Source organism: Excalfactoria chinensis, chromosome 16, assembly GCF_039878825.1.
Source record: "Excalfactoria chinensis isolate bCotChi1 chromosome 16, bCotChi1.hap2, whole genome shotgun sequence".
NCBI classification, from domain to species: domain Eukaryota; kingdom Metazoa; phylum Chordata; class Aves; order Galliformes; family Phasianidae; genus Excalfactoria; species Excalfactoria chinensis.
In genome coordinates, this window is record NC_092840.1 from 10,540,031 (window position 1) to 10,561,311 (window position 21,281).

General features: G+C 48.7%; 2 protein-coding genes across 4 annotated transcripts; one reads left to right on the forward strand and one right to left on the reverse strand.

The window, feature by feature from the left end:
• On the forward strand, nucleotides 1-15,186 carry ANKLE2 (ankyrin repeat and LEM domain containing 2). 2 transcript variants are annotated; one of them, XM_072351468.1, is made up of 13 exons: nucleotides 1-217; nucleotides 2,912-3,385; nucleotides 4,109-4,300; nucleotides 4,590-4,783; nucleotides 5,250-5,438; nucleotides 5,708-5,830; nucleotides 6,097-6,163; nucleotides 6,833-7,014; nucleotides 8,093-8,199; nucleotides 9,028-9,221; nucleotides 9,675-10,401; nucleotides 10,914-11,045; nucleotides 12,366-15,186. In XM_072351468.1, the coding sequence occupies exons 2-13, from the start codon at nucleotides 2,923-2,925 to the stop codon at nucleotides 12,601-12,603; spliced, it is 2,808 nt and encodes a 935-aa protein (XP_072207569.1). In that variant the 5' UTR covers nucleotides 1-217; nucleotides 2,912-2,922; the 3' UTR covers nucleotides 12,604-15,186. The 2 variants fall into 2 exon arrangements, with proteins under 2 accessions (XP_072207569.1, XP_072207568.1); XM_072351467.1 differs by lacking the exon at nucleotides 1-217 and adding an exon at nucleotides 294-734.
• Nucleotides 15,187-15,997: 811 nt separating this feature from the next.
• PGAM5 (PGAM family member 5, mitochondrial serine/threonine protein phosphatase) lies at nucleotides 15,998-21,256 on the reverse strand. 2 transcript variants are annotated; one of them, XM_072351472.1, is made up of 6 exons: nucleotides 20,457-21,256; nucleotides 19,790-19,968; nucleotides 19,452-19,577; nucleotides 18,992-19,080; nucleotides 18,565-18,695; nucleotides 15,998-17,159 (listed from the first exon to the last, which is right to left on the reverse strand). In XM_072351472.1, the coding sequence occupies exons 1-6, from the start codon at nucleotides 20,714-20,716 to the stop codon at nucleotides 17,009-17,011; spliced, it is 936 nt and encodes a 311-aa protein (XP_072207573.1). In that variant the 5' UTR covers nucleotides 20,717-21,256; the 3' UTR covers nucleotides 15,998-17,008. The 2 variants fall into 2 exon arrangements, with proteins under 2 accessions (XP_072207573.1, XP_072207572.1); XM_072351471.1 differs by having other exon boundaries at nucleotides 18,565-18,698; nucleotides 20,457-21,253.
• Nucleotides 21,257-21,281: the final 25 nt, after the last annotated feature.

A 21,281-nucleotide genomic window follows, 5' to 3' on the forward strand; every position in this document is an offset into this window, starting at 1 on the left:
CGGCCAGCAGGGGGCGCCGGCGGCCCCGAGAGCGGCGCGTTCCAGAGCGAGAAGCTCCGGGCCGTCCCGCGGGGCGCCGCCGCCATTCAGCTGCCGGGCTGTCGTTTCTCGAGGGACCTCCGCTCGGCGGGACGGCCGCGAGGGCGCTGAAGGCCGCGGGGATCAGCGCCGGAGGAGCGGAGGCGGCGGGGCGCTCCGTGCGGGAGGAAGCGCGGAGGTGAGCGGCGGGTCGCGGGCCGGGCGGGCGGGCAGCATCGCGAGGCGGGCAGCTCGGCGCGTTGCTCCGCGGCCTGCTCGCACCACGCGCGGCGGGCAGGCAGAGCGGGCAGTGCAGGCAGTGCCGGCCGCTCTCCCGCCGTGCCACGCGGCCGCGTTGCCTCGCGACGGGCGCTGCGGCGCTGTGGTGCGGGGCGGGGCGGGCGGCCGGAAGCCGGGAGGCCGCCGCGGTACCGTCCCCGGAGGCCGGCGGCTGCGCGCGGCGGGCGGGCCGGGCCGGGGCATGGAGCGCTGGGCCGGGGCGGCCGGCGGCGGCTGGGGCTCGCTGTGGGACGGCGGCTGGGACCGCTGGCCGGGCTGGGAGCTGCTGGCCGCCTGCGCGCTGATCGGCGCGGTGGGCTGGCTGCTGCGGCTGCTGGACGGGCGGGCGGGCGGGCGCGGCGCTCCGCCGGAGGGCCTCCGTTGCTCGACCCCGCGCGGCGAGACGGAGAGAGGGCGGCGCGGCGGGAGCCGGCCAGGTGAGAGGAGCGGGGCGGCGGGGGGGGGACCGGGACTCCGCGCGGGGCCGCAGGCGGGAGCCGAGCGCGGAACGCCCGACACGGGGATCGCCCGATCGGCGGCCCTCGGCCACGGGCGGCGGCGCGGCTCCCCGCGGGCCCGGCCCTTTTCCGGCCGCTCCTCGCGTGTCCGTCTGCGTCCTTCTAGGGCCGCCCCTCCCGCGGCTCGTGCCCGGTTTGCCGGTAGGGCAGCACGGCCGGCAGAGCGGCCAAGGGCGGAGCGCCCAGCTCTGAGCGCCCCGCAGCGCCGCGTCCTCCCGTGGGCGCGCGGCCGGGCGTGTCCCCTGCCCGGGCTGGGGGAAAACACGTATATACCTAGAGATACATATAGATGCATATAGATATATGTATGTGCACGCGTACAGCAGGGGTGTGCTTTCGCACAGCTCGTTAGCTGACCGTTCTGATAAGCAGAAGTGTCTTGTTGTGCTGCTGGCTCGTTCTCTCCCGGTATTGCTCTTAATTTCTGGGAGCACATTCTGTCGTTTCACGCTGATACCGCGAGCGAACAGAAACGCGTTTTCGCCCCGCTGTGCTTTGTTGGGCTGAGCCTCCAAAGGGCGGCGGCGGCTCCGCTGGGGTGCGGGCGGGGCGGGCGGGGGCGGGTCGGGGGGGTTGAGTTGTGCAGCTGCCTGCAGTGCCGGACGTGACGGAGCATCGCTGGGCTCATCCCCGCTGCCATCCACACGTGTGTGCAAAGCTGTCGTATAATTACCTGCAAACAGACAGCTGTGTGGGGCTGTAGGGCACGCTCCTGGTTTGGACTGCTATAAATAGGAGGTGCCTTTAGAAATGAATACATTCTCCTCAGTTTTGTGGGTGTTCTGATGCATTTTGAAGTGAACTTGAGAATTCCTAAAAAGAAACCGTGTTCTTTTTGGAAGAGAGTGAATTGTGCAATGAAACTGATCAGCATCTGCTGATGGCAATAAATTGTAGGCACTGATTCAACTAAACCACGAGATACCAGAGAGAACTGGTCCCAGCCGTGTTTCTCACTGAACCACACACCCGTGTCTCAAGTACAGCCATTTGAATATCATTTTTCCTACTTGTTGTTGTGAAGCAGAAGCTTGCTTGAATTGGTCCTAAGGATGCTGTGAGTGGCAGCACGAGGCATGGCCTGGCGGGGCAGTGAGGGAAGGCTGCATTGCGAGGGTTGTGGCTGTGAGCATCTCCATCGTAAAGCTGTCACTGCTGACGGTGTGCAGCAGGAGGAAGGCACAGCTCTTCTGGTTGTGTGGGTTTAGTATCTAACACGATAGCATTGAGGATTCTGTTACTGAGCTTTCTGCATCCTCTATTTTTAGCTGTGCTTTGTTAGGGTCAGAGGTTCCACACAGCAGGGAATTGTTGGCGTCGTGGTGTTTTCAGTGTCTCTTTGCTGCTCTTGCAGAAGCTGTGAGTGTGTGGATAACATGGAGGGAAGTGAGCAGGAGCACTGGGTGGCACTGGGGGTCACACTGGAGAGAAGGATTTCCCGGTGGAAACTGAGAAATATTTACATTTCTGCTCTATATTTGGGAGGCAGAGCTGGAAAGGTCAGCTGCTCCCTTCTGCTGACTTTGATCGCAGAACAGGAGCTGGGAAAGAACAATCTGTGTCAATAGCTCCAGCGTTGAGTCGTGAGCAGAGGCAGAGTGCCCTGGCTGCTGCCTCACGTGTGTGTTAGATGTTTTTCAGCAAGAAGTTCTCCCTGCAGTGGAGGCAGTGCCGTGCGACAGCTGTAGGGGCTGTCTAACCAGAGCTGCACTGCAGCCATGTGGCCTTCAGCCCCATGTTATGGGTTGTTGGTTTCTTGACAGGGGTGAAATAATGTCTGTCATCAGTTTTCAGACATAAATGTTCTGGGTTAAATTTTCACAGTGGAAACCCTAATGAAACTTAAAAGGAGCAGGAGAGAACACAGCGTATATTGTAAATATCCCTTCAGGTAGGCACGAGAGGAAGAGGAAACAGTGTAGGTCTGATGACTTAAATGTTATGGATGAGTTGGAAGACGTTTTGCCTTCTCTGTATCTGCATTAATCTCATCAGAGTTAGAAAAATTAAGAGACACTTTTTTTTCTTTGCTTTAATACAGCATTAAAATAGAAGGAAAAAGGCTTTGCAATTAATCTCGTCTTTTTCTCCTCTAGGTGAGATAACGATGGATGCGATCTTGTCCCGCTTGAAGCAGCTCAGCCCCGATGAGCTTAGAGAGGAAGTTGTAAGAGCAGGGCTGAAGTGTGGGCCCGTCACCTCGACTACCAGGTTTATCTTTGAGAAGAAATTGGCTCAATTTTTATTGGAGCAGCAAGGAACGTTGGAAGGAGAAGGATCTGCCTGCTCAGAGGAGGCTGCTGGGAGCGCCCCGACTGATGACACCCATCCAGCCTTGAAAACTGCAGCGAATCACAGCCATCATGGGAGTGTGTCTGAAGAGGTTGACTTTGGGTACTGTGTGGGTCTGAACCCTCCTGAAGAAGAAGCTGTGGCGCACACAAACTGTTCAGCTGCAGTCAGTGGGGCAGGATATGGTGGTTCACAAGGCAGCGCTCAGATGCCGTCCAGAGATCCTCCACTATACTATGGCGTTTGCCCGGTCTACGATGACATACTGGCAAGAAATGGTAAGTAGCGTCTGTGCGTTCCTCAGATCTGCTCAAATCTGGCACGTGCTTTTCATATCAGGTAGTATAAGGAAATACTCTTTTCTCAGCGATGCTTTCCATAGCATTCAGTTGCACATCATTGTCAGTTGAGGTAGTATAGGCAGGTGGAAACCAAGCATGGGCAAAAATCATTTGCAAAGCATGAATGCAAATGATCGGAAGCAATCAAAATTGTTATGGCTCCATCTTTTCCCTTCTTTGAGAAAGGCAGAGAGAAAACTAATAGTAGCAGCCTTGCAAAAAAAAAAGGAAATAATTTCTCTTGTGCATGCTTTAGTTGACAGGAATTAATTATGGACACACCTGAACTAGTACTGAGATACTCAGCATCAGGCTAATATTTGAAGTGGCTGAGCTTTATTAATTATGAACAAGCAGGGTGAATAAGCTCCTGGTTGGCTGTTCAGTCGAGGTGTGAAATGCTCTCTTGTTGATGCTGGCTCACCTGTGTAGAACTAGTGCTCACAACGTGAGTATCTGAGCACTGGACATCCCCTGATGTTACCTGCAATGTGCAATATTCTTCTGTTCAGTTTTCTAGAGGTAAAATTTAAATTGACTTTGACTCTGTTTCCATGTTTGTAGAGAGACACTGTGACCAAACTGTAAGGACAGCCCGATAATTTCTAGGAACAGATCTGAGATTACTTAAATAGCTCAATTTTGGCTGTACTGTTTCAGAGAGAATCCATGTTTATGAAGATAGGAAGGAAGCTCTCCAAGCTGTTAAGATGATTAAGGGTTCGCGATTTAAAGCGTTTTCAAACAGAGAAGATGCTGAGAAATTTGCTAAAGGAATCTGTGATTACTTTCCATCTCCAAGCAAGTCCTCTCTGTGTTTGTCTCCGATGAAAACAGGATCACTTAACAGAGGTATGGAGGGTATTCACCTGTGGCGATTACATCTGCTTGGATGGAAGCAGATTAGTAGTTGTGAGGCTGTTTTAGACTTTGGTTTGGTCCAAAAAGCTTTATAGGTCAATTACGTTGTATTTCCTTCCCTACCCCTTATTACTACCAAGGTCTTAAAATGCCAATAAACTTCTTTACACTAAAGATGCCAAGTTAATAGATAGTTTGGATTAAAAGCTTATACTGGTGGTATGAAAATATGATCACTGAAAAGAGAGCAGCCAGAAGTATGACGCTTGTGTTTTTATAGATGGCTTATGCTCACTTGAGATGGAAACTGCTAACAAGGAAAGGGCCAACAGTTACAAAAGTCCACGTACCCAGGATCTTACTGCTAAGCTTCGGAAAGCCGTGGAGAAAGGAGATATATCAACATTTTCCGAACTTATTTGGAGTAATCCTCGCTACCTTATTGGATCTGGGGACAATCCAACAGTTGTACAGGTAAAAAAAAATATGACCTGGTGTTAGCGAACACCTGCAATCTCACTTCAAAGAGGGACTTCTCAGACCAGCTTTGTGAGGTCTTTGAGATGTATTGCAGCAAACTGAACTGTATACATACACCTGTTTTCCTGCTCATTTTTATGCTGAACATTGTGTCTCCTTTTATTATTTAACCTTCTTTGCTACATTTTTCCCTAAATCTAAAACCTGACGATAGCTGAGTATAAGAATGATGTAGTTAATTTTAAGTGTAACCTGACAGTGTGGATACATGTCTTCACAATATTGTCTCACTGCATTTCTGCACGTCTACTGCTTTGTGAACATATCTTTCTGAGATAATAGTAAGAGATAAAAATCCCCACATAAGACAGTGTGGGAACCCATTTTTCCCATTAAGTCACGTAAGTGTACAAGTGAAAGCAGGCTGTTGGATTTCAGTTAGCTCTGATTTGTTTTTCAGGAGGGGTGCAGGTACAACGTCATGCACGTCGCTGCCAAGGAGAACCAGCCTGCTATCTGCCAGCTGTTGTTGGACACCCTGGAAAATCCTGAATTCATGCGGCTTATGTATCCAGACGACGATAACACAATGCTAAAGAATCGCATCCGATACATTGTTGACCTTTACCTTAATACACCTGATAAAATGGTGAGATCTGGGATGTGTGACTGTTTCTTATTGTTAGGAAAACTACTGGAAGGCATTAAGGAAGCAGAAGGGAGAAAGAAAGAGGGAAGGGACCGTTTGAGCAGAAGCTGGTCATGGGTTTTGTGGGTTTGAACAGTCATTTTTCCACCGTGCTATGGGAAGGGATCTATTAGGAGCCCTGTTTGTTTCCTTATCCTGCCTTCAAACATACGGGATTGACTTAATGATGTTTCCAAATACATGTGAATTTCCTCTCTTTAATGTCGCAGGGATTTGATACTCCGTTGCATTTTGCCTGCAAGTTTGGGAATGTGGATGTTGTTAACGTGCTTACCTCACACCCAGCTATTGTGAAAAACCCAAGGAACAAATATGATCAAACTCCAGCAGAAGTAAGTCTGTCTGTGTCCATAACAAAGGCATCGTGCCAAAGCAGAGCTTTTCAACTCTGAACATTCACAGACTGCTTAGTTCACAGGTTGAGCTACCAGTGCCATGCCTGGAGTGAAAATCTGTGGGTACATTACAAATATTCTATGTTGATTATAGCTAGAGCCAAGTTTGAGATGTTGGGATTCACTGCTTTTTGCTTACAGTCTCTCTATTGGAAATCGATGTCTTTTGTTTTACTAACAAAGAACTAATGTTTTATTAACAGGTGGTTTGCGAGAGAAGCAAGAATAAGTCTGCAGAATTGAAAGAAAAACTGAGAGAGTACTTGAAAGGTCAGTGTTTAAACGGCAGCAGGCGTGTGGCGCTCTGTCAGACTCTCACTGTTTCCTGTTGGTTTTCTGTAGCATTCCTGTCCATAAGTGGTGCTGCTGTACGGTATTGTAAAAATCAGAGAGAAGCTCTAAAACTGACAAGGAACAGAAAACTTGCCGTGTCTTTTAAATGGAGCGGCTGGTTCTCTTACTGTATGGATTGCAGGGTTTTCCTCATAGCTCTCCATAATGGAGGCACAGCCATTATTTTATTCAGCACGTCTATGGCAGAAAACGTTTATCTTAAAGCAAACAAAAGACCTCTACAGGGCAGGAGGTTCCTTGGTCACATTTGGCACCTGTGTGCTTTCCCTGACAAGGAAGTCCTGTCTGTTTTGTAATGTGCAAGTTTGGGCATCTGTCAAACAGGCTTTGAAACGGGGTGACAATCCTTTAGAAAGTGCTGTATGTATCAGGGTGTGTATTTCTGCATTTGAGGCAGAAGGGAGCCTGGACTGAAATACAACCCGCAAGCAGGAGGTAAACACTGCACGAGTGAATCTGAATCGTATAGTTTTACTGATGAAATCAAGCCAGGTGGTTAAATGTGCAGGTGTATTGATGTTCTAGGAGGAAAGAGCAAGCTAATGGACCAACAGCTTAAGAAAACTTGGTATTGCTTTATTCAAGGTCGATACTACGTCCCACTGCTGAGAGCAGAAGATAACTCTTCAGCTCCTGTCATTGGTGCGCCGTGGTCACCAGATCAGACAGATGAGAGTCCTCAGGCAGCTCTGTCCAAATATATGGGCAGCCCCAGGGATCCAGTGTTGTCCATACGAGCTTTCGCAGGCCCCATGAGTCCCTCCAAGGTAAGGAGCTGATGAGAGCTTCGTGTGACATCTGAAGGTGGAGCTGTGGGTGGGATTTAACAAAATTTCTCCTTTCTGGAACGTTTGAAGCAGTTCATCAACGTTATTTACTGAATTCATGATAACGTCTTATTCCCGAATGGAAACAGTGACAGTCAAATAGTAGCTATTGGATAGATCTAGAAGAGTTGTGCTTGTGCAGTAGAAAACCGTCCTTATTTTTTTTAGCTGGAATACTGGAATACCAGTTATATGTGTTATAAATTAGCAGGCATTGTTAACTCGTTTGCTTAATATGAGCATGCGGGCAGTAGGGCAGCTGTGGGTACAGCGGCTGTGTGAGATGTCGTGTGATGTTTGAGCTCTTCCAGGACTGGGTTTCACCACAATGCTTACTATGTTCTTTTCTTCTAAAGATGCTCTTTGGTCAGTTTTCACCTGACAGAAATGTAAACATGTTTTATCCTCTGAAAAAACGTTTATGTCGTGTAAGTAATGCATTATTTTGGTTGCTGGCAGGTACTCCTAATGTCTGAATATAAAGGCATAAAGCTTGGGAGTTTACAAAAGTCAGATCATTCCCTTTAGGAGTTCAGATTCAAACAGCAGGAATATGTTATGAGAACTGATACCAGCCTGTGGAACCAGCAACATCTGTATGAGAACACCTCCTTTGTGCCTCAGAAAGCACTGACCAGGAGAGCATGTCATGAAATAGAAGTGCAGCGTTGTAAGACATACCCCTTATTTCCCACTGCACACAAATGAAAACCAGTTAGACTTCATATCTAGCCAGGTTGCTTCGAGGTGGTTATTTACTGTCATTCTTTTAATAAGCAGTCATGAGACGACAGAAATAAGGTGTGAGATGTCTCAGTGACTGTACAGGGAGGGATATCTGCCTTCAGATCCCAAGTGAGATTGCTGTAGTGAGAGTTCAGCAATACGGGTGGCAGAAGCTGAGAGACCGAGCACAGCAAAATGTTTTCTAGAGCTGTGGGGAAACGTTTAGCACCGATTCACTTCCATGTTGGGCCGGAGTTGGGTGGCTTGTTTGAAACCATTTCTTTTTTTAAAGGCTGAAGAATTTCGCAGGCTGTGGAAGACTCCACCCCGAGAGAGAGCTGGCTTCTTTCACAACGTCAGGAAGTCTGATCTGGAACGAGGTGTTGAAAGAGTTGGAAGGTATCTAATAGAGTAGCAGTCCAGAAAATGAACAGTGGAGTAATTGAAAGCAAAACGATTGTACTGAGTTGCATAGGAAAACACACTCTTAGGCAAATATTGCTGAAAATATTTTCTGAAGTATAGTGCAGCTGCATTTACGACCCTTTTGTCTAACCAAAATAGTTCAGGTAAAAATGCGGGATCTGGCTGTCCAGCTTTGGAAACAAAAGGCTGTTTTAATTGTTATTGATGATACGTATGGAATGTTTTTCTCAAATGCAGCTAATTAGCCAGGAGATTTAAAGCAATGCACAGAGTGCGCAGCTGAACGGAAAGGTCCCAAAACAAGTGTTCTGCTTTACCTAACTGTGTTGCAGCATCCTTGCTGTTGAAACGCTTTGTATCAGCAGCACATGCAGAACACGTACCCTGCTACGAGTGCCTTGCATTTCTTCCTTTTACTTCAGCCTTTGCTTCCTCCCACCCTCTTCCTTTCCCAATTAAAAAAAGCTATTGCATGGAGCATTGTTAAGATGTTGCCGACAGTAGTGTGGATTCATCTCTGATGTCTGAATGCAGTCAGATTAATAATAACACTATGCTAAATGTAAAAACAGGAAAAAAAAGTGGAAAAATGTTGTAGAAAAAATAGATTCTCCTAAGCTTGGTAACAATGTCTGTGTGTCAGCAAGGTGCTTTTGCAGACTGTTGCTTGTTGCAGAATTCTGTTGCCTACTTGCGCATTTATATTCCTGCTGATAGCTGATAAAAATGTGTTCACAAAAGTTATTGTCAAAATAATATCCATGTCTTCCCAAGTGATTCGTTTTATTTTATTTATTGCAGGGAGTTAGCTCATGAGCTGGGGTTCCCGTGGGTTGAATACTGGGAATTTCTGGGCTGTTTTGTTGATCTGTCTTCCCAGGAGGGGCTGCGAAAATTAGAAGAGTACCTGAGCCATTGGGAAATGAGCGAAAAGGCTCAGCAAGAAACAGGGGAAAATGAAACCTGCAACAGATACAAAACGCCACATCCTTCTGGTAAGGAAAGGGCAAATGCTACAAACAACAGGGTGTACCTTGGGAGAAGAGGGAGGGGAAAAAGCACCGTGTCCAGGGAAACTGCATTCACCTGCTGTGGTTGCTGTTGTTGATCTGTTATCCAAACAGTCTGGTTATATTGTTGAAAAAGTAGCTAACGACAAGATGGATGTAGAATGAGAACAGCTCCCAGGTGTCCTTTATGTGACTGTAGGCGCTCAATGAAATTCCTGTAAGAAAGAAGAGCTCTACTTGCTCTTTTTAGTCAGAGCATTTGGAAATTCCTTGGTGGGGTATGGAATTGTGTAATCTACAGATACTGAATGAGTAACTTCTTCAAGGAGAATAATTCTTTACACTTTGTGGTGAGAGGTGTGTATTTGTTCCTAGTTTATTTGATGGGAGTTGTGTTGTGAGGCTTTTTACACGTTACCCTTCTTATATTGTTTACAGGCAAGAGTAAAAAGTGCTGCAATTCTATTTCTGTGGGAGCATTTTTGGATGAGGATGACGATGACATGAGCTTAGAAGAGATTAAAAACAGGCAAAACGCAGCACGGAATAACAGCCCACCTGTTGTGCTGAAGGAACCCAGCATTGATGCTATTGGAGATGCTGAGTGTGAGATCTTGTCGAGGGAGCGTACCAGAAACATCATAGAAACATCAGCTGAGCCCAGGCACTACGAGAAGGGGGTTTCTTCCAGCAAAAATGGGTTCTGTAATCCTGTGGCCAGTGAAAGGATAATTGGTGACAGAAAGCACGTGCACGATGGAGAAGATTGCCTTGTATCGCCTGTTTGCAATTTAATGTCAGAATTTGAAAGCTTAACATTCCAACCACAAGCAGGCGCGGGAGAATCGAATACCATCAGTGAAAGAATGAAGAACGAGAGAATTCTGCCTGAGAGAACAAGCCAGGCTCGAATACCCAAGGACTGGCTGGATAAGACCTGCTACGCAGCTTCACCAGCAAGTTCTTCAGAGCCAAGTGTTACAGGGAAACCTGGAGAGACCAAGTTAAGGACAGAACATAAAGTGCAGTCAGAAAGGGAAAGATTGTCCGTGGAATCTGGAATCCAGACTAATGAGGCACAGCAGTTTCAGGAACCTCCTGCCCAGAAATTTCTCTTGAAGACTTCACCCACAAATGAGAGCTCCAAGAAATTATTTCTGCTTGGGTATGAACCATATTTTCTTTTTCCTGTGTTCCATGTATGCAGAATGAGATGCTTATTGCAGTGCCATCACTGGTTAAAATCATGTGATACTAATCAACCATTAATTTATTAAGTACTGCAGTGCTTGTACAGTAGCCACATATAGTTCTCTAGCAGTGAATGACCTAACTAACTCTGGCTAAAGCACAAGGAGCAGAAGTTTACTGTTGCTGTTTACCTGACAGGGTTGGAAACTCGTGATGAGCCTGACTTAGATTAATATAGTGTTCACCACACTCTTGGGATGGCCTCAGATCACATGTTCAGAACTTATTAATGAGGCTGCTGCATAATAACGGGCAGTCATTTATATCTGGGTCTGCTGGGAAACGTTCCTAGGGAGACCAAGAAGTTCAGAGAGGAACATGGCTGATTGGTTTGCATTTATCAGAATAAGAAACGCTTTAGAATTAGGATGTCACTGCCTGCACAAAATGTGTATTCTCCTGTCATCTGGTTTTGTGTTATTCTAGGGAGCATCCATCCAAGCTGGACAGTGACGTCTTAGCAGCTATCGAAGCAGTACAGATCGATCCTCAGAAGTACCCTGCCATTTACAGATGGAAACACGAGGTGCAGTCCTACTCTTCAGCTGACCGGCAAAGGTATTTCTGCAAAGTCAAACAAATGAGCTGAAATATCGCTTTCAGTGGGTTAACTGCAGAACAGCTCCAACAGTTAGGAATTCAGGCCTCACTACTCACAGAAACCTCATCTAAAATACTCAGCTGCATTAACGATTATTGTGCTTCAGTCATTGGTCACCAGAATACCCTGGCTGCTATCTGTTAATGAGGAGAGATGACTGGTTCAGTCAGAATCCCTCAGAGTACACTGCAGTTCCTGGGAACTTCATCATCTCTGTTCAGCCGATGCAGACAGAAAGCAGTGCTTTCAGTAGCACAAGTTTTCTGGTTGGCCAAGGTGCCGAGTTGCTGATTTATTACTTAGGACCAAGGAAGGATCCGTGCAGTAACAGTGCTGGTAATTCTCTCTGTTGTGGATGCCACACAGTAAGGTGATTAATGTTATGAAAGAGGCTAATTAATAGGCTTTCTTTTCATTCATACTCCCGTGTCTGAGAGGTTCAAGGTGTTCTTCCAAAGTGCTAAAACTGCATGCTAGATTGTTAGCTGTAATCACTGTTCTATCACATAACAGTGTTTAAAAACTATGCCTTTAACTAATTACTCGACAGTGCCAAAGCTTGCTCTGCCAGCTCCTTCACTGTACAGTGATACCTCTGTCTAAAGCACAGCACAAAGACCAGTAGAGCTGTCAGATAAGAAAAGAAATAGTTCAAAAGGTTTTAAATGAGCTGTATATACATATTATAAACCTTAATATATTTACTGTATCCATCTTATCTCAAGAAATTGCCCCCCCCTGTGCCGAAGAACAGTAATTCACCAGAGCTGGAATCAGTCTGTGGCCATAGTGCCTCACTGCTTAAGACAAAATTGATAGAAAAAGGGTTTTTATATTTAAGACAGAAAAGATTTTGCTCTGCTTTCAAAGATGTTTAAAAACCCAATTCTGGCACCATTACTTGTGTGGCAGCCACCACAAGGAGAACTTGACAAAAGGAGGTGGGGAGAGAAATCATATCCCTGCTGGCAGCTCCGGCACTGACTGAGCCACGGTCAGCTGTGATCCTGGAGCCCTTTTCTTGAGATGCTTCCCACAGACGCACCTGTTTCCCAAGAGCCATTTTGGAGCAAATTACATCTCATTAGTTAAGCAGTGTCTGAATAAATGGCACATACTGTGCTGTCGCTTTTTCTTCTCAAACCCAGCTACTGCCCATTATGGTTCTTTGCTTGTGTGTTATTTTCTATGATCTCTACAAGGGGTCCGGAGGAAAATTATTGCTCTTCTTTTTGCACTGAGTAATGAAATGCAAAATGACTTTGTCTTTCTTTCAGTTGGCCAAGTCCAGCACTGAAGGGAAGATTCAGGTCCCAAAGCACAGCTGCTGGCCCACCAAGTGCTTCAGTGTATTCTAGTCCAGGAAGGAACAGTCCCATGACGGGAAGTCCAGGGAAACACGGCAGTGCTGCCTCATTCTCTCCAGACCTTGGGAGCCCTGGCCGCTACAGTCCTGCCTCTGTCAACCACTCTATGTTAAAACTGCGTTATTTTTCAGAGCCTTCTGCCCACTAAACTATGATTCATTTTCCTGACACTTTGAATTTTCTTTGTTAGAGTGAAGGAAAAAGAATTAGAATGCTACTCAAGTGACACGAGGTTTGCACTTGGCTATTTATTTTTCCTCAATTGAGGACAAATGTATGTTACAAAAACTGAATATATGTCTTTATGTCATATAGGAGATGACAGATTCCTGGCGATACACACCAAGTTATTGAGGTCAGTGCAGTTGTAGCTGTGGATTTTCCCTCCTTGCCCACAGGGCAGCGACTGAACCTTTTCTTAATGCTGGTGGTATTTCACTATCGCCTGCAGTCCTCAGCACAACGACCTCATGAGCCCTCAGCGACTTTGCTTTGCTTGGATAGGCTGAAGGAGCACATCAGGAAAACCTTACGAGAAGAAATTAATGGCATAGATGTAAAATGTTCTGCTTGCAGGGGGGGGATGTGCAACCAGAAAAGCCTGCAACAGAGCCTGGGTGGTGACAGCATTCCAGATTGGGGCACCAACATGGAACCCTTCCACATAAGCAGGAAGGAGGTGTAATGGCCAGCAGGCTGATGGAGGCAGTTGAATACACACACATATATGCACACATACTTCTAGATGTATGCATGTATTTACACCCAAGACTGTTAACGAATACCGTGACGTAAGGAGTGTTTTAGTAAAAGGGCACTGTAGAAATACTGGAAATCCTTTCAGTGGTACTTTTGAAGACTTAAAACAATTAAAATTAGTTGCTTTTTCCCCACAGAAGCTTTTCTTGTTTGCAGAATGTAAGAATTACTTGTTAAAAGCACAGCAGCAATAACTTCAGCACGTTTACCAGCAATGTACCTTAATGGTGTCATCTGCAGTGCAGCACAGGGCTGTCCAGTGACTCGTGCTATGGCTCCTCAGTTCTCAGCTGCTAAGAGAGGACTACAGATACCGGCCTAGACACCTAAGCTGTCACTGTGGCTCCAGTCTGGATGTGGTAACCCATTTCTGTTATTCCTTCTTTAGCCTCAAAGAGTCCCTCACTCACTGCCTGTACACTGCTGAGGTTTCGGAACTCAAAGGGAGCTTTCTGTATCAAAGAAAAAGGAAGGCAACCAGTCTTATCCTCACCACATAAAAACTAACCAGAAAAATCTATTAAAACCTGCCAGCCGTGTGCTACTTTAGTGAAAAGGTTGGGTCAGGATTCACTGGTGCCACGGAGTCAAAGTAACCCTAGGTTACTTTATAACCTAACCCTACACCTGAGGATACAGTGGGTTTGATGGCAGCAGCTGTCCCACACACCCTTAAACAGGGCCCTTATTTGGTAGAAACCGAACAAATGCACTTAATGCTTTTGCAGGCTTAACGGTGCCTTTTGTAACATACATTTTTAATTACGCTTTTGTTCTTTTAAAAGTGAAGCCGTGTCGCCCACTTGCTCACAGTGGAGCACACGAAATAGATTTTTCTTCTGGGATTTCTGACCTGAAGACATTTTAACGTCTCTTTCTGAGTTTATTTGGTGCAACAGGTTGACACTGTGGCAAAAACATTCATGTTTTAGAAATTAATTATTAAAAAAAACTTACCACTTCTTGAGATCCTTTATTATAGAATCATTTATTATAGATCCTTTATTATAGAAGCCTTTTTCCAATGATCCGGACATGGGGAAGAGCCATGTACTGGGGGCTGCCGCTCGGTGGTACTCGTGGCACCCAGCTCGGCTGTGGGGGTCGTTCTTGAGCAGACACTTAAGAGAAGCAAACCCTGCTACGCTGCTGTGTGAGCCAACTGACCGCCCCACGCTGCTGGTGTTTGGTTTGAGGTCTCTCTGCTCGCCAGGTGCTTTGCAGGGACTCACAGACCTACAGCTTTAGTTTTAGAAGGTGTGAGGGGGCTGGTGGTTTATAAGGATGAATTCAATGTAAGTGATGTCAGCCAGTACAGAGAAATAATTCCACTGCTGAGTGGAAACAAGACCCGACAGCCTGGCTGGGAGCACCGCGGCCAATTCCTGCCCTAAGCCGGGCCAGCCCTTCTCCATTTGTCACAGGGCAACGAGGTGCTTTTGTGAAGCCTGTCAGAGCCAGCAGAGCAGCACCAACAAACACAGGCGCACTTTTTCCTTTTTTTTATGTTTTTGAAGGTTTCTTTTTGTACTATTTCAATGTGTATCAATCACTGCTATGTACGGACGTGTGTAACGCCAGGCAGGGCACCTCCCATCCCCACAGCACTTCCCCCCAAACCCCTGCCTGCCACTCGGTAATTTGGTTCAGCCCAGAGTATTTCCTAATGGCTGCACTGTTTGCATTCCTCCCGTGGTACCATTTTAACAGGTAGTTTTTCTAACAGTGTATTTAATTCAGCTATTTTTTAAAAGGAGCCGTTCATGTAGCGACTGATCGCTCACAGTTGTCAAGAATGGAACTTGTGGAGACACTGGATCAGATTGGGGTTGCTTCAGTTCACTTCTAAAGGTGCAAAAGATCAGGGTTGGTTGTTTGCTTGTTTCAATTAGCCAAGTGTCACATAACAAACACAGTTACCTTGCTTTCTATTCAAAAATAAAGCAGTGCTCAAAGTGTCCGGCTGTGTTTGCTTCATGGTGGGGAGCTGCTGGGATGGAGGCTGGGCACAGGACTGGTTAACGTGGGGGGGAGTGTTGGGGGTGTCTGACTGTGCCTCTATGCAAGTAGGATCAGAATGTTTAATAAGGAGGAAATCCGAATACATGAAAACTGATGCACTGACATTTCATGCTGCCCCCACACCTCAACTTCTGTGCCACTAAAAGAAACTGTTCTAGGGCTACAGTGTGATGGAAAGTACAGCAGTAGCAGCAGTACGTTAATAGTAGTTAATAGTAGTTAATAATAGGTAGAAGCCCCAGTGCAGCAGCCATGGACACAGAAACAAAAGAAAAATCTGCACCTTCAGAGGCCTCAGGCATGCAGGGATCTGCAGTGAGATACTCTGCCTTCCACTGCCAGCCCTTAAACCAGCTGTGGGGAGGATCCTGGCTGCAGCCCTTCTGATCGGGTACATTGCATGCAGCTGAGCTGCCCTGGGTTGGCCCTGCCTTCCCACCAGGTGCTCCATCAGTGCTTCAGGCCATGACTTGGCACTGCTGCTACAGTAGTAATTGCTGTATGTGTGCAAACGTGTTCTGGATGTGCAGTGTGGCCAGACACCACCAGGGGCTGGGAAGGGAGGGGGACAGAGACCCGTCCCACTGGTGCTGGAGCAAAGAGAGAAGCGCACTTACTGAGCATTGACCTTGAGAAGACTTCCTAGCACCTCTGCCATATTTACACAGCGCACGGAACTTTCATCCTACGGCTCTGGAGTTCCCATTCCAGGCAGTGGGAACTGACACAACATTTTGCTATTCAACTGAAGGGACAAGAAAGAAAGACAGACCAGTTATTTTATTCAAAACTTTTAAAAAGTTAATAGACGAAAAAAAAAACAACTGATAAATTATTCCCATTGCATCAGTGAGACACACCACAATGGTTTCCTGCTGCCCCCACAAGCTGCACTACCATGACTGTATTTCATTCCCCTCTAGCCCCAGTTTACTCCTCGTAAATGTAAGAGCAACGAGAACAACGTGCAGATGCAACTGCTTTACATTGCTTCTGTCTTCCTGCCACTAATCCCATCCCTACGTCTTTCTACGGGTCAAGTTTTAATTGAAGGCTTTGTGAGACTGAAAGAAAAACGTTCAGAACAGCTTAAAGTACTTCCTGAGGACGGAGGAACACTCAGTGTAAGCAGCAGTTAGGTCAAGTCTAGCACCACAGCTCTGAGGCAAAGGTTTTCTTCCCCTCCTTATGCCTACAACCTCCAGGCAGTTCACACCAACTTCTTGGGGCAGAGTGGAGCAGTGACAACAAAAACATCTTCCTCAGCTTATGCAAACAGAAGCCTTAATTAACCCTTCCTGCTTTTAGCAGCAGAATCCCCACAGTTTGTCACTTCCTCTGCAACAGCTGAAACAAGCTGGCACATCTTCAGCCACGCTGTGCGATACAAGGCTGTTCAAACACTTCCCACAGTAATTATATTCCTGCACAAGAAAAATATCCACAGGAGCAAGCTTTGGTTATAGGAATTCACAGGGGAATAAAAAGTCGGTGCTCTTGCAGCTGCTGAGCACGCAGACATTCACTCTTTTTGTATTCCGCAGCTCAGCTTTGAGCTCTGGGGAATACCTGAGGACAGGACAGCTTCACACTTACAGAGCTCTTCTCTGTACTGGAAGGCAGTGATGAGCGCGCATGAAGGAGGCAAAGGGGCCGAAGGACATTTTAGGACAGCATCACAAGGTAACAGATAAAAATCTAGTGGTACTGTAGCTGAGTGTACGAGTGCAAAGAGTCCAGAGGCAGCTCCCGGGCAGCCGGCACTTCAGTCCTCAGGTGCGTGTGATCTTATCTGGAGGCATGAAACCCGTGTCACCCAGCGTTCGAAGGGCCACCCTCCCATTCGGCCGTATCACCAAGTGAGTGATGCTGCCATTGTTGAGAGACATTCGCAACCAGCCTTCGGGGGGAAACTGCAGCGCTCTGGTAGGAAAAGAAACAGGAAAGGAAGAAAAATGTTATGTATCAAAATACTGTTCATACTGCATTGCCAGCATCACTTTCTATTCAAGACAGGGAAAGAAAAGCTGTTGGTGGTTCTGCAGCTTGCAGGTAAATGCTCCTACACAGTCCTGTTTGGAATTTTTTCCCCCTGCAATTAATTAATACAGAAGTGCAGCTTTGCTGACTGGACCATGCCAACAATGCACTTTCCTAAGCAGATTCCGGCAGATGGATGCGATTAATGCAGACAGGATGAATTCAGACTGACAGAGGGTAGAAGGCGTAACGTAGCCTGGATGCTGGGAGTGCTCCGAGCATGGCACGTGCCATAGGTTCCGCTGCTCACTGAGCCAAACACAGCACCACAAAGCAACGCTGTTCAGGACAGGCAGACTCTTCTCCAGCAGACCAAGGGCATAAGCAGCACTACTGCTGCTAAGGCTAAACAGTGTAAGTAAATCCAACCGATAAGAGGCAGCGATGTCTGATTGATTCAAGATGGAAGCCATTGGCTACAACTGCTTCCCATCAGTTACACTGTTCCAGATGTGAAAGGAGTGAGTACATCGTGCTTCCTGTAGGGATGCAGTCTCAGATCTGCCCAGTCTGCAGCCCTTCTAACTCTCCTAACTGAACGGCCTCAGGAGTTCAGCCAACGGCAGCAAACAGCTCAAGAGAATATGAAGCGGACTCAAACATTTCAATCTGGTGCCCAGGAATAACCCGGTCTGGACCCTACAACAGTCCTTTAGAAAGGCTAAAAGAACAGATGACAGCTACAGTCAAGCTGGACTCAAAAGGAACACCGTAGATGGCACTCGATTGCTATGAGGTAGCCTGAAATGGCAGATATAGAGGGTAAGGTGAAAAGAAGATGGAAGAAAGCAATGAGAAAAAGCACACGAGTATTTCAGAAGCCTGGGGAGCACAAGGACAATCCCTTGTGGCACAGAAAAGAATCCTCTGTGAACCTGATCACTAACTTTAAGTACAGCAGCTTCACAGGGCTCTAAGCAGTCTGCAGAGCAGGCCAGGCCGGCACATAACCAGCTCAGCTAAAAAAACTCCACTGAAATTGCTGCAGCTATTGATCAGATTAAGGTTTGATCACATCTGTCCTGCTCAAAGCACATCATCGCACAGACGGCCATACAAGAGGGCATCAAGTCTCACCCATTTCACTTGAAAGCGTTCTAATTTTCAAACCCTGTTTGAAATTCACCCCGTGGTGAAGCTGCAGGACCAGCTGCTCCTGCCGTGAGCGCCCACCTGCAGCCATCTCTAACGCAGCAAACAAACACCTCCCAGCTCAAACAGCGCAATAAATGCACCAGTGCTAATCCAGCACAACTGCACCTCGCGGAGCATGCAGCCCGACACACACCTGCACACAATATAGCGGATCACGTTGGCATGGCAGACAAAGATCTCATAGCTGTCCTCCTCCTGCTTTACATCAGCCCGATGAATGAAGTTTCGAAACGCAGCCTCAATTCGAGCTCCATCTTCGTAATACTGCTAATGGCACAGAGTTCAGATGTAAACACAGCCCAGAGCAGCCTTTGCACGTTGGCTACATCTGCTAAAGGTTTCCTCTTTACATGGATGCACACTTGAGGCTCAATTAACACACGGGGATTTGTAATGATTTTAGGGGTTCTGTACGCTTACAGAGGAGTAAAAAGTATTTATCTAAGGTCTATGATGAAAAGCATCAGCTCACCATTATATAACCATGTATATCTATTACCATTGCCCATATAAAGTATGCTCCAAAATACAGAAAGGGAAAAACATGAAACAAAGGTTACCACAGCTTCTGGTTTCCAGTGGGAGACGGGAGGGTCGGGTTCTATGGGCGCTCCCTCTCTCAGCAGATCAGTGCTGATTTTTTTGACACCTAAAACATGAAACGTGCTTTCAGAAGGAGCTGTTACCTCACGTGTTCTGACAGACCCGCAGCTCTACCACCAGCACTTTGCTCCTGTATTTTCCTGCAGCAGTCCTTGCTTTACAAACGCATGAAGGAAGAGCAGCCAGCAGAGCTGCCCCACACACAGAGCTGCCAGCATCTTACCGAGGGGCAGCTCCCCCTCCATGTTTTAAAGAGAAACTGGCGACAAGCAGAAGGGCTGCCAGCTTCCTTCACGCTGGTCTAGAAGTTGATTACTAACAGCTCAGCTACACTGCAAGCCAAGGACTAGCTCAGAATCCCACTGGAAGCAGTCTGAAGGATCTGAAGATACGGAGAGATCAACAGAAGCCACTCACCTGGGAGGTATTTGCTTATAATTTCAGTTGTTTCAGTTGCTCTGGTCATGGAGGAGTGGACGATCTGATTAAACTTTAACCCCAAGCTCGCCAGTCTGTGTCCCGTCAGCTCGGCCTGCTCTCGACCTTAAGGGAGCAAATCAGCAAATTAACAAGCCAGACCCCGGCCAGCAGGAAGACCTGCTCAACTGGGAATCCCTTCATGCATTTTTCAGAAGGCAGCGTTTTCTGAACGCCGACAAGCAGGTTTAAATGGTTGGACTTGACCTGCTCTGCCGGGCCAGCAGCTCCCATCCATGGCTGTGCTTGATGTGAGCAGCACAGCCCGGCCCACCTACCCAGCGGGGTCAGAGTTCGGTCCTTGTCGGCGCGGCCGTCCAGGTTGTACTGCGAGTGGCGGATGAGGAAGATGTGGCGCGTGGCTTTTGCCCTGCAGTGCTCCAGCCGGGAGCTCAGCTCCTCCTCCCCCGTCTCCTCGTTCTTCTTTTTGAGGTTGATGAGAGCCAGCGGTTCGCGCCTGGACGGAGCGAGTGGGAAACACAGAGACAGGGATTGCACAGATGAAGGAGCCCGCTGCAGTTACACGCAGCTGAAGCACCGAAACGGGCTGTTTAACCGGTTCTGTTGCAAAACGGATTGAAACCACCGCGCTGGAGCTACCGATAACCTCAATAGGGCTTATAGCTGAGCGATCAATGCGACCAACGTGGCAACAGACAGCGCTAAATGAACTCACAGCCCCCAGTGCGGCTCGGCCCCGCGCTCACAGTCCCGGCGGGGTCTCCAAGATGTCGGTGCCGTTATTACGGAGCTGCCCCCGGTGCTGCCGGCCCCGCTCCGCCCCACGCAACAGGCGCCGTCCCGGCCGCGCGGCACCCGCCGGGATCTCCGGCCTTAAGGCTTAGAGCGCTCCGCTCCCCGATCGCCGCCCGCTCCGCGCCCCCTCCCGGGGCGGCCCCCCCGCTCGTCCCCTCCCTCCGCCCGGCCCCGTGCGGCCCCACGTACCGGTCCCAGTTGCTGTCCCAGAAGCCGCCGCTCCCCGCGGGCCGCTCGATCCAACCCGGGCCCGGCGGGCAGGAGGCGGCGGGCGGCAGCAGCAGCAAACCCTGCGGCGCGGCGGGAGCGGGGGGAGCGGCGGCGGATCCCCCCGGGCGCGGCTCGGCGTCCCCGCGGGCCGGCTGCTTGCCCACGGCCACGGCGGAGAACAGCACGGAGCCCCCGGCCAGACCGCAGGCGGCCAGCGCCAAAGCGCGGCGGAACGACATGGCGCGGGCGGCGGCCTCGTGCCTCCCTGCCCACGCGCCGCCCGCCCCGCGCCGCCCCGCCCCGGACGGAGAGCGGAGAGGGACAACAGGCCGCGGAACGGAGCGGAGCGGAGCGGTACAGAACAGCACGGAACAGAATAGCACTGCACGGCACAGAACAGCACGGCACGGCCGGCACACAGCAGCCCGTCAGCGCTGCGCTGAGCGCAGCGGCCCAAAAGGCGGTGTGTGCAGCAGAGCTGCTGTGTCCCGCACAGCTCCGGAGTCAGCCTGTGTGGGTCAAGGAAAAGGTGCTCGTTAACGGCCGGGCACGGCGTGCCTCTACGTAACCACGTCTGGGTACCACCGCATCTCTGCACAGCGCACCTCGCTTCAGTCACTGCTTCCTTCACACAGGCTTCCCTCTGCTTTCCGCAGATAGGCCCAAAACCCGCCTGCCCATCCCTGCTCACACATCCAACATCCCGGTAACGCTGCGCATCCCCAGCAGCCACAAGGCGCATCCCTCCCGCAGCCCGGTGCTCCTCCCACGCCCGCACCGCGGAGCTGCAGCTCAGCGCGCACT